This window comes from Schistocerca cancellata, chromosome 6, assembly GCF_023864275.1.
Source record: "Schistocerca cancellata isolate TAMUIC-IGC-003103 chromosome 6, iqSchCanc2.1, whole genome shotgun sequence".
Classification (NCBI taxonomy): domain Eukaryota; kingdom Metazoa; phylum Arthropoda; class Insecta; order Orthoptera; family Acrididae; genus Schistocerca; species Schistocerca cancellata.
This window is the reverse complement of record NC_064631.1, coordinates 643,187,962-643,205,507: the sequence shown is the minus strand read 5'-3', so window position 1 is coordinate 643,205,507 and position 17,546 is coordinate 643,187,962. Positions and strand designations below refer to the sequence as shown.

General features: G+C 37.8%; 1 protein-coding gene across 1 annotated transcript in view; it reads right to left on the bottom strand.

Annotated features, from left to right (window-relative positions):
• LOC126190909 (synaptic vesicle glycoprotein 2B-like) overlaps positions 1–17,546 on the bottom strand; it is a 249,317-nt gene that overhangs the window by 118,604 nt on the left and 113,167 nt on the right. Inside the window, exon 4 of the mRNA XM_049931539.1 lies at positions 8,292–8,454. Within this exon, the coding sequence (XP_049787496.1) occupies positions 8,292–8,454 (163 nt within the window). The remainder of the gene's footprint in view (positions 1–8,291; positions 8,455–17,546) is intronic.

Here is a 17,546-nt window from a genome sequence, read left to right as displayed (position 1 = left end):
GGAGTATGCTTGCAGAACGATTTGAAGTGGAATGATCATATAAAATTAATTGTTGGTAAGGTGGGTACCAGGTTGAAATTCATTGGGAGAGTCCTTAGAAAATGTAGTCCATCAACAAAGTAGATGGCTTACAAAACACTCGTTCGACCTATACTTGAGTATTGCTCATCAGTGTGGGATCCGTACCAGATCGGGTTGACGGAGGAGATAGAGAAGATCCAAAGAAGATCGACGTGTTTCGTCACAGGGTTATTTGGTAAGCATGATAGCATTACGGGATGTTTAGCAAACTCAAGTGGCAGACTCTGCAAGATAGACACTCTGCATCGCAGTGTAGCTTGCTGTCCAGGTTTCGAGAGGATGCGTTTCTGGATGAGGTATTGAATATATTGCTTCCCTCTACTTATACCTCCCTAGGAGATCACGAACGTAAAATTAGAGAGATTCGAGTGTGCACAGAGGCTTTCCAGCAGTCGTTCTTCCAACGAACCATACACGAATGGAACAGGAAAGGGAGGTAATGACAGTGGCACGTAAAGTGCCCTCCGCCACACACCGTTGGGTGGCTTGCGGAGTATAAATGTAGAATGTAGATGTAGATGAAACTATAAATTGTACAATATTCTGATGAACAGTGCATTTGGTATTATTGGTATATTGTGATAAATAATTAATGTTCAACTAATTTTAAGTTTTAAGAATCATGCACAAGTGGTGGCCAAAGGTTGATCATTTCATTCAGAGCAACTCAACTCTGAATTTGTAGTGGTGTATAGAAGAGGAATAAGAGAATCCCCTATTGTTAGTTATTGTAGCATCTCGCTGGGAAAATTTTGCGTGATAATTCATAATGATGTAGAATGAGTCATTTTACATTCACATCACAAATTAATTTGTACACACGGTTACATTCTGAACATTTCTAAGGTTTTTACTTCTTTTTTCTTTTTTTTTTTTAATTACTAAAAGAAAAAAGATATACAGATACGAGTTAATAATGCCTACCCATTACAGTAATAGAAATTCTTAAGCAGAATAGAAGGAGTTGTCAAGGAGAAACTTTTTCATTTTGTTTTCAAATTTTACTTCACTGTCTGCCAAGACATTTAATAACACAGAGTAAGTGATTAAAAATTTTTATTGCAGCATTGTGCACCCCTTTTTGTGCTAAAGGCAACCTTAATGAGGAGTAATGAATGCCATTTTTCCTTCTGGTATTGTTATTATGTACATCATTGTTCTTTTTGAAATGTAGTGGATTATTTACAACAAACTTCATGAGGGAGTAAATATATTGTGACTCAGCAGTCAGAGTGCCCAACTCCTTTAAACAGATGTCTACAAGATGATCGTGGGTGAGCACCACATAGTATTCTTAAAAGCACATTTTTGCACGATGAAGACTTTCTTTGTTAAAGATGAGTTGCCCCAGAATATTATTCCATATGACATTATAGAATTAAAATATGTAAAACATGTCAACTTACTGATTTCTCTCCACCAAGATTTTCCATGATTCTAAACACATGTGTGGCTCAACGAAGATATTTTAAGAGCTCCAAAATGTGTGTGTGAGCGTGTTTCCCCCCCCCCCCCCCCCCAGTTTTAAATTCTCATTAGTATTGATCGCTAATAATTTTGGAGTTCCCGCCCTACTTATTATTTCATCACCATGTGTTACACTTATCATTGGCGTAGTACCCATAGATGTACAGAATATGCTGTGGCTTTTTAAAGTTGAAGGTGACACCACTCACAGAAAACCAGTCTATGATACTTTTAAGAACTATGTTTACCATTTCTTCTGTTTCTGTATGTATGCTTGGATTGATTACAATACTAGTGTCATCTGCAAAAAGAACTAGTTCTGCTTCCTGTATACTAGACAGAAGATCATATATATGAGAAATAGTGGTAGATCTAAGATTGAACCTTGGGGAACCCCATAAATGATTTCTCTCCAGTGAGAATTATGTCCCTGGAATATATTGCTTGAATTCCTGAGTACAATTTTCTGCATTTTTTTTGGTGGGATACAACATTATCCATTAGTTGGCTATACCATCAGTCCCATAAGACATCAATTTATCTATGAGAATACTGTAATTCATACAGTTAAATGCCTTAGGTCACAGAAAATACTAGCCAGCACTATTTTATTATTTAATGCTTGTAAAATCTGGTGACTGAATGTGTAAATGGCATTCTCAATAGAGCAACCCCTCTGAAACCCAAACTGAGATTTACTAAGGACACTATCATTGCTAATATGAGATATTATTCTAGAATACATCTTCTCAAAAATTTCGGAGAACAATGTCAGCAGTGAAACAAGTCAGTAGTTATTGACATCTCTCATATTACCTTTCTTAAAGAGGTGTTTAACAATGGCATATTTTAGTCTCTCTGGAAAAATGCCGTGAGTTAGTGATACATTACAAACTTCAGATAAGACTAGCCTAATTACATGGGAACAAATTTTTAAGTACTCTATTGGAAACACCATCAAAATCAGATGAGCTTTTATTTTTGAGAGAATGTACAATTTCCTTAATTCCAGGAGAACAAGTTGGTGATATATTCATATGATTGAATTTTATGAAAATTACCTTTCCAACATACTGTTGTGATTTTGCTCTTTAACTGTTAGTCCCTATGTTTTCTACCACTTTTAAGAAGTGATTAATTAAGGGCATTTGATAATGGTGACTCATCAAGTATAGCCCTTCCATTCATTTCAGTAATGATGTTGTCCTGTTCTGTGGCTGGTTGTCCTGCCTCTCATTTCACTACGTTCCATATAGATTTGAGTCTGTTGTTGGAAGTACTGATTTCTGACATTATGTAAATATTCTTTGATTTTTTAATAACCTCTCTTAGTAATTTTGAGTAGTTTTTGTAGTGTGCAACTACTGCCAGATTCCTACTTGTGTTTGCCAAAAGATACATTTTCCTTTTCCTTCCACAAGATACTTTAATCCCTCAAGTGGTCCATGGTTTTTTTACATGGCCATTTAGTGTCCTTTCTGATTAGCTTAGGTGGAAAGCTATTTTCAAATAATGATATGGATTTATCATGGAATAGATTAAATTTTATGATAGTATTTGGTTCATTATAAATTACATCCCAGGTCATCTCCTGTAAACTATTCTTAAAAACATATTTTCTATAGTCATTAATTATTCTATCTGATTTCCACTGAGGAGTACTCATACTGTAAGGCACTAAGTTATTTATCATAACTAATTGTGCATCATGATCAGAGAGAACATTTGTTACTGGGTAAACAGATATTTTCTTGCTCTGAGCTTCATCAAAGAAAATATTGTCAATTAGGGTCCCATTGTATTTATTTGCCTATACTGGAAAGTTAAAAAAAAATTAAAAAGGAATTATATTTGTGTATAAGATTAATTTTTGTTTTTCTATTTTGTATGAAGTGAATCATTAGGCAAGGTGGGAGCTGATTATATTTACTCAGAACAATGTAAACATTCTTACATAACAATAGCTAACTTTTCAAGATGGTTCCTGAGTCTTGCTCAGGCACTGGCTATGGGCAGTTACTGAATGGGACTTAGCTCCATCTGGAAAGTGTTAAACAGTCACAAGCTACCACCAGATCGATACTACATGGAGACTGTTTATACAAAAAGAATATTTGTGTACTATCATGAAGGAAAACTTATACTAGAGAGCTACAGAGCATACTTTGAGGCAGTACAAGATGAGTCAAATATAAACATCTATCTCAAGTAAGAGGACACGGATTCTAAAGAAAAGTATGGAAATTATGTAATAAGTAAGGATTTCAGCTTTCCCAAAAAATAGATAAGTTGAGGTATGCTATTTCGCCAAACTGCAAAGACATTGACATTGATTCTGAACCAAACTAACACACACATCTAACTGACATAGCGTACATACTCTTATTACAAAACACTATGGATTTTATAGAACTAGGAGGGACATATTGAAAAGTAGGAGCTTTTGATCAGGTCAAGAGGAGGGCTCATGTGGTATATTTGACTGATTGATGCTTGAGAAATACAAGTGATTGTCTTGAGTCCCAGTGTAGCACACAAAATTAATGTATCACAAAGATTTGCTTTTTATATATAGTAACTGAACATGAATTGTCTGTCCACTCAAAACTGAATCAAAGCTTAGACAAGGTTTCTGGACCAAAAGCAAACGTAATTATCTGTGGTGACTTAAACATTAATATGATGAAGCCTGATAAGTTATAACAACATATATGTGAATATTCTAAGCTGTTATGGAATATCCTCCCTTGTTAATTGTCCAACTAGAATAACAAAAGAATCTTCCTCATCAATAGATCATGTAGCTACAGATATTGATAGTAAAAAATGGCATATTGTTGTCCAAAACCTGGGCCTATCAGACCACCTCGGCCAGATCTTAAAAACTAACATTCATGTAGAAACTCCTCCTAAACTGTGTACATATAAAATAATGTGTTCCAAATCAGCCCTGTTTGAGTTTAAATCCCAGCTAGAATATGAAGATTGGAGGGAAGTCTATGCAGAAACCAATGCAAATCAGAAATTTATCTAGTTCATGTCAATTTTTAAACTCAGATTTGAAGAGATATTTCCCAAAACTCTTTATCAAATTAGAAATCAATGGGTGACTACAGGTACCAAAAAATCCTCAGAAACTCTCAGATATCTCAACTCCATAAAAAATAATCACTCTAACCCAGAAGTTCTGCAATTCTACAAAAAGTGCAGGAAAATATACAGAAAGGTGCTGCTAGCCTCAAAAAAACTTTCAAACAACAAAATATTACTTGAAGCTGAAAACAAGAGCAAAGCAGCCTGGAACATCGTCAAACAGGAAACATCTAACACTGCTAAAAAGGACCTCAATTCACATATTAAAAAGATGTACCAGTAGGTAACCCTAAAAAATTAGCTGATTTTGTAAACTCATATTTCAGTAGTATTGTAAAAAAATTACAGCAGAAATTTCCAGATACGTATGATTTACCTACTCAGAACCAGCCAACAAACTCAATCGTGCTCTTGCCAACTACAGAAAGGGAAGTGGCTCTAATAGTACACCAACTAAAAAATAAAACTTCAGTAGGACTTGATGAAATCCCAGTCTGCGTAATTAAAGAATGTATAGACTCCATATAGGGCCCATTAACAGACATAATTAATGAATCTTTCGAATCTGGATACTTTCCGGAGTACCTAAAACAAGGAAAAGTTATACCTATCCTTAAAAACAGAGGTGTGGAAAATGTAGAGAACTACAGGCCGATTTCTATACTGTCTATTATTTCTAAAATAATAGAAATACTAGTCAAAAAGAGACTGCTAAATTACCTGAATAAATATAACCTTCTTTCCAATGACCAATTTGGTTTTAGGCCCGGAAAAGGCACACAATCTGCTATAGCACAGTTCACTAAAGTAATTTTAGAACCACTGGACAAAGGTGAAAATGTATGTGGTATCTTTTTAGACTTGTCCAAGGCCTTTGATACAGTTGACCACAAAATCTTACTTCATAAATTAGGGCAAATAGGAATAAGAGGTGTAACAAAGAAGTGGTTCAAATCATACTCGGAAAACAGAGTTCAACAAGTTGAGATATCACAAGTATCAAACAATTCCCTTGTAAAACACCTGTCTGACCCAGAACATGTGAATATAGGCGTCCCACAGGGAAGTGTATTAGGCCCAATATTGTTTCTTATATACATTAACGACTTCCCACAAAGTATCAGACATGGAGAAAAAATCCTTTTTGCTGATGACAGCAACATAGTAACAACAGGTGAAAATCCAACATAACTGTCAGAAAGAGAAAACGAGGCTCTCAATGATGTCCACAACTGGTCATTAAAAAATAAAGTAACTCTAAATGTAAAGAAAACTAACTATATTAACTTCCAATTGAACAAAAAACACAATGCCACTAGAATAAAAGTTAATAATAATGAATTAGAATGTGTAACAAGTACCAAATTCTTAGGGATGAATGTAGACAGCCAATTGAAATGGACAAACCATGTCAACATTTTGGTAAAGATATTATCCACAGCATGCTATGCTCTTAGAATCCTTGCACCGGTATGCAATAATACCTGTCTTCAGATAACATATTATGGATATCTACACTCAGTCCTCAGCTATGGGATCATGTTTTGGGGAACAAGTGCCATTAACATACAAACTGTGTTCAAAGTACAAAAAAGAGCCATAAGGACAATAGCAAACAGCAACGACAGGCCCCACTGTCTAGAATTATTTAGAAAGCTAGGCATTCTAACTGTTTCTTGTGAGCATATCTTTCAGAACATGATGTTCATTAAGAAAAATCTCAACATGTACAACACAAACAGCCTAACTCATGACCATGAAACAAGAGCTTGTCACCACCTCCATCGAGATAGAAAGAACAAGGCAAAGATGCAAAAAAGTATATTTTATAACGGGATAAAACTGTATAACCAATTTCCACAGGAAATTAAAGAAATAAATGAGCCCCTCACTTTCAGACAAAAGCTTAAAACCTTCTTAGTAAGTAAAAGTTGTTATAGTGTAAAAGAATATTTAACGTAGATGATTAGATTTGATTAGACTAATACTTGTTCCATAGATCATGAATACGACACTTCGTAATGATGTGGAACGTGTCAGGTTAATAAAAGATGTATGTACAAGATATTACATTACACAAAATATTGCATGTCACTTAATTTATACCTAAAAATTCAGCCAATGAGTAGAAGGAGTTGTCATCTAGAAATTCTTTTAATTGATTTTTAAATGTTAGTTGGCTCTCTGTCAGGCTTTTGATGCTGTTTGGTAGGTGACCAAAGACTTTTGTGGCAGCATAATTTACCCCTTTCTGTGCCAAAGTCAGATTTAACCCTGCATAGTGAAGATCATCCTTTCTCCTGGTGTTATAGCTATGCACACTGCTATTAATCTTGAACTGGGTTGGATTATTAACAACAAATTTCATAAGTGAATATATATACTGTGAGGTTACTGTGAGAATCCCTAGATCCTTAAATAGGTGTCTGCAGGATGACCATGGGTGGGCTCCAGCAATTATTCTGATTACATGTTTTTGAGCAATGAATACTTTTCTACTCAACAATGAATTACCCCAGAATATGATGCCATACGAAAGCAGTGAATGAAAGTAGGCACAGTAAGCTAATTTACTGAGATTCTTATCACCAATATTTGCAATGATCCTAATAGCATACGTAGCTGAACTCAAACGTTTCAGCAGACCATCAATGTGTTGCTTCCAGTTTAACCTCTCATCAATGGACACACCTAAAAACTTTGAAAATTCTACCTTAGCTACATACTTCTGTTCAAAGTCTATATTTATTACTCGAGTTGTGCCATTTACTGTACGGAACTGTATATACTGTGTTTTATCAAAATTTAAAGAGAGTCCGTTTGCTGAGAACCACTTAATAATTTTGTGAAAAACATCATTTACAATTACATTACTTAGTTCTTGGTTTTTGGATGTTATTACTATACTTGCATCACCAGCAGAAAGAACTAACTTTGCATCTTCATCAATGTGGAATGGAAAGTCATTAATGTATATCAAGAACAGTAAAGGACCTAAGACCGAACCCTGTGGGACTCCGTACTTGATAGCCCCCCAGTTTGAGGAATCAGCTGTTGTTTTAACATTACATGAACCACTTATTTCAACTTTCTACATTCTTCCAGTTAAGTATGAATTAAACAATTTGTGCACTGCCCCACTCAATCCATAATGATTTAGCTTATGTAAAAGAATTCCATGATTTACACAATCAAAGGCCACAATTATTAGCAATATATGACATTATCACCAAAATATTATGTAATATTAAATGTGTGTATGACTAGTTATAAAAACTACTCAAAATATGAGAAATCTGTTTTATTGTAAATGTAAATGTGTGCTCATGTATTATAAACTGACGACATCCATACAATATTTATTGTTCCACGGATGAATAAATAAATAAATAAAAATCATAATACACTTTTCCTTCAGGTAAATAGTACTTTCACTTAAAATTTAATTTCAATTCTGACATTCTTCTTTACATTCCACATCAAAATTTTCAAACAAATGTGTTCTCTATGAACTTGTTCTGAGCTTAATAATTCAGCTGTGCATGTACTGACAGATTAAGTAAAATAAAAGGTGAAGCCAGTGACTTGGTATTAAGAAAAACTGAGCAAATACATTATTGCACCAAAACACATTATAATGCTATACTTACACTACACCAGTCATAAATTTGATTACTACCAAAAATGCAAAACTCTGTGTGAAACTCCCAATCAAATTTAAAACTCCATCCACTGCATAAGCTACAACTATAAGTTTCCTTCTGCCAAGCATATCTGATAAAAAGCCCCACAGAAATGAAGATAACAGCATCCCTGCAAGAACAAAAGAGAAAATTGAAATCACTTGTAATACTACATCATATGTTTCAACTTGTGCACTGTTCAGAAGTTATGTATTCTTTACACATGTCACTTTTATTCTGTAATGTGTTTGAGAATTTCATTACACTTTTGCTATAACTTAAAAATATTTTTTCTTAGCTTATAGCTTGGGCTCCTGAACCCTTGAATTTGCTATTAAACAAAGCAAGATTTTTAATTTAACCACTATTTCTACACTCCTGGAAATGGAAAAAAGAACACATTGACACCGGTGTGTCAGACCCACTATACTTGCTCCGGACACTGCGAGAGAACTGTACAAGCAATGATCACACGCACGGCACAGCGGACACACCAGGAACCGCGGTGTTGGCCGTCGAATGGCGCTAGCTGTGCAGCATTTGTGCACCGCCGCCGTCAGTGTCAGCCAGTTTGCCGTGGCATACGGAGCTCCATCGCAGTCTTTAACACTGGTAGCATGCCGCGACAGTGTGGACGTGAACCGTATGTGCAGTTGACGGACTTTGAGCGAGGGCGTATAGTGGGCATGCGGGAGGCCGGGTGGACGTACCGCCGAATTGCTCAACACGTGGGGCGTGAGGACTCCACAGTACATCGATGTTGTCGCCAGTGGTCGGCGGAAGGTGCACGTGTTTGTCAACCTGGGACCGGACCGCAGCGACGCACGGATGCACGCCAAGACCGTAGGATCCTCCGCAGTGCCGTAGGGGACCGCACCGCCACTTCCCAGCAAATTAGGGACACTGTTGCTCCTGGGGTATCGGCGAGGACCATTCGCAACCGTCTCCATGAAGCTGGGCTATGGTCCCGCACACCATTAGGCCGTCTTCCGCTCACGCCCCAACATCGTGCAGCCCGCCTCCAGTGGTGTCGCGACAGGCATGAATGGAGGGACGAATGGAGACGTGTCCTCTTCAGCGATGAGAGTCGCTTCTGCCTTGGTGCCAATGATGGTCGTATGCATGTTTGGTGCCGTGCAGATGAGCGCCACAATCAGGACTGCATAGGACCGAGGCACACAGGGCCAACACCTGGCATCATGGTGTGGGGAGCGATCTCCTACACTGGCCGTACACCACTGGTGATCGTCGAGGGGACACTGAATAGTGCACGGTACATCCAAACCGTCATCGAACCCATCGTTCTACCATTACTAGACCGGCAAGGGAACTTGCTGTTCCAACAGGACAATGCACATCCGCATGTATCCCGTGCCACCCAACGTGCTCTAGAAGGTGTAAGTCAACTACCCTGGCCAGCAAGATCTCCGGATCTGTCCCCCATTGAGCATGTTTGGGACTGGATGAAGCGCCGTCTCACGCGGTCTGCACGTCCAGCATGAACGCTGGTCCAACTGAGGCGCCAGGTGGAAATGGCATGGCAAGCCGTTCCACAGGACTACATCCAGCATCTCTACGATCGTCTCCATGGGAGAATAGCAGCCTGCATTGCTGCGAAAGGTGGATATACACTGTACTAGTGCCGACATTGTGCATGCTCTGTTGCCTGTGTCTATGTGCCTGTGGTTCTGTCAGTGTGATCATGTGATGTATCTGACCCCAAGAATGTGTCAATAAAGTTTCCCCTTCCTGGGACAATGAATTCACGGTGTTCTTATTTCAATTTCCAGGAGTGTATTATACTTACGTTAAGAGCTATCATTGTGTCTCTACACTTTCTTATCACTCTCTGTCTCTAGCTGCCACAACCACGGCTAATTTGATTGGGAGGATGGGAAAGGGTAGGGGAAAATGTTCATAGAGTGACAGCAGAGGAGAAAAGAGAAATTTACAGCCACCATGCTGAGAACATCGCAAATAAAGAGCATTATCTAAGTTATATTAGACACTGTTAAATATTCAGTGTAAATCAAATGTGCGAGATTTACTCCACCATCTGAGTCTTTGTTAAGATCATTTCGATTTGGGAGAAATAAAGAAACATGTGATGCTATACTAACCCTGACTTACTGAAAATAATCACACTAATTTCGAAACAAAATGACTGGTTTCAGCCATCATTGGCTGTCTTCAAACCAAAGAAATATTGTACAAATCCAATACTGAAGAAGTCTGCATTTCATCGAAATATAAGAGTTCTGAAAAATAAAACAGATGTGAAATAGAAGTGAATTTGATATACAGTTTTTCTTTGAACATCATATCATGAACAGAATCCACGTGTTACAGACTGAAAACATTTGTTTAGTTGATCATTATTGTAGATCTAATATGGGAAAAGGTGGAGCTACAATATTTGTTAGAAATAATGTTGTGTATAAATCTTCAGATGTAAGCAAATATTGTGGTAAACGGCAATTTGAGGTGTGTGGCATCTAGATAACAGCAGATAGTACAACAGTTATTGTCCCGTCAATTTATAAGGCACTTTCTGGATATAAAAATGTTTTTCAGACACATATCAAATCACTCTTGTCCCACCTGTCCTGAAAAACTAAATAGTTCATTGAAATGAGTGACCTTAATGTGAACTTTTTAACAGAAAATATACACAGAACAGACTTGAACACCTGATGTGCTCTTATAGTTTAGTATCTGTAAGAACAAAAACAATCAGTTACTGACAGTATAATGTAAACGGATAGATAAAAAATCTACTCACCAAGTGGTGATAGGAGAACACACACACAAAAAGGCTTAACTTTTACATGCATTCGGAGCCAGTGGCTCCTCCTTCTGGCAGAAGAGGTAAAGGGTAAGGAAGAGGGGGGAAAGGAAAAGGACTGGAGAGGTTTAGGGAAACAGGTAGAGTTCAGAAAGTTATCCAGAACATCATGTCAGGGCATACTTGCTGGACGGGATGAGAAGGAAAGACTGATTGTTGGGGACTACAGATGAGATTTGAAAACCTCAGAGCTTAAAGGTGGATGACAGGGTAACATGCTAGCCTGGCATTACTGCTTAAAGATCATGCATGATCATACAATGTAGGCTTTCACGGCCGGTATTGTCTTTACTTAAAACTTTCAGGCTGATAGGCCGTGATCAGTGTATAAAACTCTCTCCTGACATTTTGTCTCCCACTGCGGAAGGCATTCTCTGAGGTAAAGCAGTTCGCCACTTTACATCGGAGGATGTCTCCCGCAGTGGGAGATGAAATGTCAGGGGAGAGTTTTAAACATCGACCAAGGCCTATCAGCTCCGAAATTTTATGTGAATCATGCACGAGTTAATAAGAGTGAAAAGCTAAGTGAATTATATGTAAAAGAGGTGACAGCGGCAATGGAAAAAAATAGATACATCAGAATATAAAAGGTGTATGAAACTAAAATGGAGTGAAGAAAGGAGTAGTTACTGTGAAGAAATTATGAGAGAGAAGGAATTAATGTAAATTAAGGCCAGGTGGGTGGTGAGAACCAAGGACATGTTGTAACTCTAGTTCTCACCTGTGGAGTTCTGAGAAACTGGTGTCTAGGGGAAAAATCCAAATCACGTGTGTGCACAGGCATCGAGTCATGTTGTAAAGCATGCTCTGCAACAGGATATTGTGTGTTGCTGGTATACACCCTCTGCCTATGCCCATTCATCCTGACCGATATCTGGGTGGTAGTCATGCCAATGTAAAATGCCGAACAGTGTTTACATATCATCTGGTATTTGACATGTTGTTTCATAGGTGGCTCTGCCTTCGGTAGTATGTATTTTGCCTTCAGCCCCTGGTTTGGTTTAGATACATTGATGGCATCTTTGTCATATGGACTCATGGTGAGGCTGACCTGTACCAACTAAGCAAGGAATAGTTCCTGAAAGGCTTAAGTATGCAGTTGTAAGACCTATGTATAAGGAAGGATGTAAATCAGATACTGCTGACTATTAGTCAGTCTCACTACTGACAAGTTTTTCCAAAATTATGGAGAAACTAATGCATGCCAGGCCTGTTAAGCACCACAGTGATAACAACATCATCAGCAAAACTCAGTTTGGATTTCAGAAGGGTTTATCAACAGAAGATGCAATATTTGCATTTGCTGCCAATGTTTTGGAGTACTTCAACAAAAAGATGAAGATGGTTGGAAATTTTTGTGACCCAAGAAAAGCATTTATGTCAGTCATCAGTCTCCGCTGCCCTCCGTCTAACCTCCTGACTGCACATAGCTGTCCTACCCTCTTTCCACCTCGTCCCTGCACACTCCCCAACAGCACATCACTGTTGGCCACCCCTACCCTACTATCCCTCCCCACCCCAGCCTCCTCCTTACCCACATCCAGTCGCCACTCCCATCATGCACTGGTGCTGCTGCTTGCAGTGCGGCCTCAGCTGCCTGAGATTGTAGCCATGTGTGTGTGAGTTGCATCTGCATGAGTGTGTATGTGTGTGTTTGTCGTCTAATTTTGACTAAGCCCTTACTGGCCAAAAGCTATATTTGTGATTGCATTTTTGTTGTTCCAATTTGTGACTCAGTATTTCTGCTATGTGGCGAGTAGCAACTTTCCTTTCTGCAATATTGTCACATTCATCAAATACTTTTTACACGAAAGCTACATATCTAGGCACAAGTGGTGCAACAGGGGAAGTGGCTTGATCTGTGTCTAGCAAACAGAAAAGAGAAAGATGTACTGGGTACCTGAGGTGTCTCAACATCATCAGAATGGGCAACCAACACATGCTGAGTGCCCCAGGGCTTAGTTCTTGATCTGCTACTTTTTATTAATGAGCAACATACTTGTACAGAATTTTGTAAACTCACCATCTTTGCTAATGACAGTACACTACTTATTGACAATTCATTACAGAAACTTGAGGTGTCAACTAATAAGGCTTTTAAGGATACTGTGAATGGGATTAATGTAAATGGTCTTTCTGTTAATTACAGTGAAACAAACTATATTCAGTTGCACACAATCTCTGAAGAAATACCAGATAGATAGGGTGGACAGTTCAAAATACCAGGACTTACATTTGGATAGCAAATTAAACTGTTCAAACCACATCCTGGATCTATGCAAAAGACTGAATTCTGAAACTTATGCTTTACACATTGTTTGCTCTTATAGAAACATGAAGAACCATTAAATCAGCTTATTATGGTTATTTTCACAGCATGTGGCATCGTATTTTGTGGAAATGAGCCACTAGCTAGAAAAGTGCTTGTTCACAAAAAAGACCCACGAGAATCATGAGTGGAGTACACCAAAGAGCAACATGCAGAAATCTTTTTAAGGAACTTGAAATCTTCACACACCCTGTACAATATATATTCTCCCTTATGTGCTTCATAAGACAATAAAGCCCCTTTTTAGACGTAATAGTATCATAGCCACAACACTAGAAGAAAAGACAATATCCACTATGACCAAGGAAATTGGAGTATAGTACAGAAGATGGTCCATTTCAGTGGCTGTAAGATTTTTAATGCCCTCCCTTCACAAATTAAGTATTTAGTAAATGAATAGCTCTCTTTTTTATTTAACTTAAGGCAGGTTCTATAGCAAGCGTCATTTTACACTATAGGATAGTTCCTGGACCACTATGTAAAGTACCTGGAACTCAGAGATACCGTACTTACGAAGATTATTATGTGTGGTCCTGTCTATTTATTATTGTAAATATGAGTATATATATTTTTCTATAATAGACTTTCTGTACTATTTATTTATATAAAAAATTTATTTTTGTAACAGAACCTTATTTGTAGGTACTTCAACACAAAATTGATTTGTACTGTTTATATAATACTATAGTATGTAACCACACCAAACTTGTAAAACTGACAAATTGCATATCCTGTGAAATATTTACAACATGGATCACTGGAACACAAAAAAATAAATAAATAAAACACATGCTGTGGCTCTATCCCACCACTGCTTAAACCACATTGTCAGCATCAACTTTTCAAATCACTCAATCACTGTGTGTCTCCAGCTAGACTGAAATGCCATTCTTTGCAAATTCCTATGACTTATTCGACAAAATGCAAAGCAGACTCCAATTACAAAATCAAAGGACTTCAAAGAAGATCTGTGGTTGAAAAAGAGAACGAGACATGTTTACAAGTTGCAGTGTATCGCTAAGCTTGTTCACATATACATTGAGATAGTGGTAAAGGAAACCAAAGAGAAATCTGGAAAGGGAATTATGGTTCAGGGAGGAGAAACCAAATCTCTGAGGTATGCTGACGACAGTAAGATTCTGTCAGAGATGACAAGAGGTTATAAGAAGATTGTCAACAAACATAAAACAAGGATAGTGGAATGTATAAAATAAAATCAGGTGATCCTGAAAGAATTAGATTAGCTAATGAGACACTAAAAGAAATTGACAAATTTTACTATTTGCTCAGCAAAATAACTAACAATGGCCAAAGTAGAGAGAATAAACAAAAATGCAGACTGGTAACAGCAAGAAAAGTATTTCACAAAAATAGAAATTTGTTAATACTGATATTCCACAAGCTGCCATTAGATGCATGGCTGAGAGTTCCTTCTACCACTAGTAGTCATTCCCTTTCCTGTTCCAGTCACAAATGGAGCTAGAGAGAACCAACTGTCCATATGCTTCCATACCAGCCCTAATTTCTCTTATCTTCACTTTGCAGTGCTTATGCAAAATGTACATTGGTAGCCATAGAATAATTCTGCAGTCAGCCACAAATGCTGGTTCTCTAAATTTTCTGAATAATGTTTTGAGAAAAGAACATCACCTCTCCTCAGTGGATTTTCTTTGAGTTCATGAAGACTCTACATAATACTCATGTTTTGTTTAAGCCTACTGGTAACAAATTGAGCAGCACACCTCTGATCTGAAAGAGTCAGCAGAGCTAATCCACAACAGATTACACTGATCAGCCAAAACAATATGACCTCTGCCCACCATGATGTTGGTTGCCAGGTGGTGGTAGTATTGCAGGCACATAATGCGGTAAGAAAAGTATGTAAGCAGAGCAGACGCAGATGGGGGATCACCATAGCAAAGATATGGGCTGCAGGTCGTGAAATCCATCAAGAAAAGTGACTCCGGCAAAGGGCACATTATTATTACACAGAGACTGTAAGCAAGTATCTCAGGAATGGCAAAGCTGGTCAAATGTTCATGTGCTACTGTCATGAACATTTACAGAAAGACATATAAGGACAGCGAAACTACCACAAGGCACTGAATGGTTGGATGTCCACGATTCTTCACAGAACGTGGGTTTCAGAGGCTTTTCTGCTCTGCAAGGTAGGATAGATGGTGATCTGTGGCATCTCTGCTGAAAGAGCACAATGCTGGTACATGCACAAGTGTTTCACAGCACACTGTTTGTGACGATGTTCCCTGCTTTATTTCTTCATTTGTAGTCCTTGGTGTCGACATAATAGCTGAAAAAATAGGGTGTGGGAGTGGAGTACTGTCCACTTAAAATGATGTAGCCAACAGGTGCACATTTGTGTTGCAAAATACTTTACTTTCACTATTCACAACCCCCCCCCTCCCCCAATAATACACAGTTTTATGGCCAGTGCACAATTGTTTAACTTTGGATAAGCCTCATTAACAGGCAAACATCCACATACTGCTACAATAGTTTCCTGTTGAACATCTACGAGCAGTAAAAACCTAACCACAAAGTTCACAGTTCTTGAATAATAGAAAAAGTATGTATGGAGTAGACACTGTCATTGTTTTAACACACGGTCTATTGGTGTAACACTTATTTCACCGTTAAGTTGATGATTTGTTGTTGTTCAAACCAACACAGGTTCCTCGTCTGAAACTTAGCCACAGACAAACTGTCTCGGGACCAAAACCCAGACCCTTATATATCTATATACAATAATAGGTACTGAAACTACACATTGTTCGAAGTTAAATTTACAGAAATTACAATTACAACTTAACTCATTAAATTAACTGAAACTATTGAAAAATTGGTTATTTTTAACAGTTTATTCTCCTTCAAGTGTTAAGCCAAATTATTTGCTAAAGTCATGAAATTAACAAATATAAGTACGCAAAACAATACTTTGGGCAAAACTGTTAATTACTTTGGAATTAATTAAGAGCTGGCTTTGCTAACATGTTTTTGAATAGAGCCTAATAGATCCTTTAAGAATACTATTAGTTGTTACTCCAAATGTTTGTAATTAGTACAGAATTTATATTTGTTTATGAGCCAACAATAGAATTTAAGTTACAAAACAATTACTGATTTCAACCCATAACAAAAGATACTAAACAGGAATAGTCAAAATAAATTAGGAAATCAATTACTTGCATAAAACTAAGCACAAAATTAGATTTGGTGTTATATTCTTTAAAACTGAGGGCCAACCTTTCCCTTCTATGAAAATGCAGATTATACTCACATATGTTAATTGTAATTAGTTAAAAGTGAAAATATGGATTCTAAGGAGGCAGATGACAAAACAAGAGGTGAAGTAAAAGTATCCCAGCTAGCTCCGTCACATGTTCATTGTACATTGGTGAAAATGGAGCTCTGCAGCAGACTACCCACTCATGTTCACATGTTGACCCAATGGCACCATCAGTTACGATGGCATTGGGCACGGGGCCATCAGGATTTGATCATCTATCAATTGGCTCTTGGGGTGAATCACATTACTGTCCCACTAAGTCTAAGGCCTCCACAAATGTGCTGTAGAGATGAATGGCAGCTTGAAATGTGCAGCATGCTACAGATGCAGACTGCCGGGAGCAGTACTATGCTATGAGAGACATAGCATGGGACCTATGGTCATAATGGAAGACACGCTTATAGCTCCAAACCACCTGAACCTTTTCATGTTTGATGTATTCCCCAATGGCGATGTCATATTTCAGCAGCATAATTGTGCATGACTCAGAGCCAGGATTGTTCTACAGTGGTCTGAGGAGTATTATAGTGACCTCATGTTGATGTCTCGGTGACCAAATTTGCCTGATGTAAATCCCATGCAACCCAAGTAGGTCACTATTGGGTGCCATCACCATGTACGCAAATCAGCGGCCTGTTATTTGCACAATTTTCATGACTTGTGCATAGGCATCTAATGCTACTTACCTCCAGAAACCTAAAAATCAACTGTTGGATCCCTGATAAGCAGAATCAGTGATGTTTT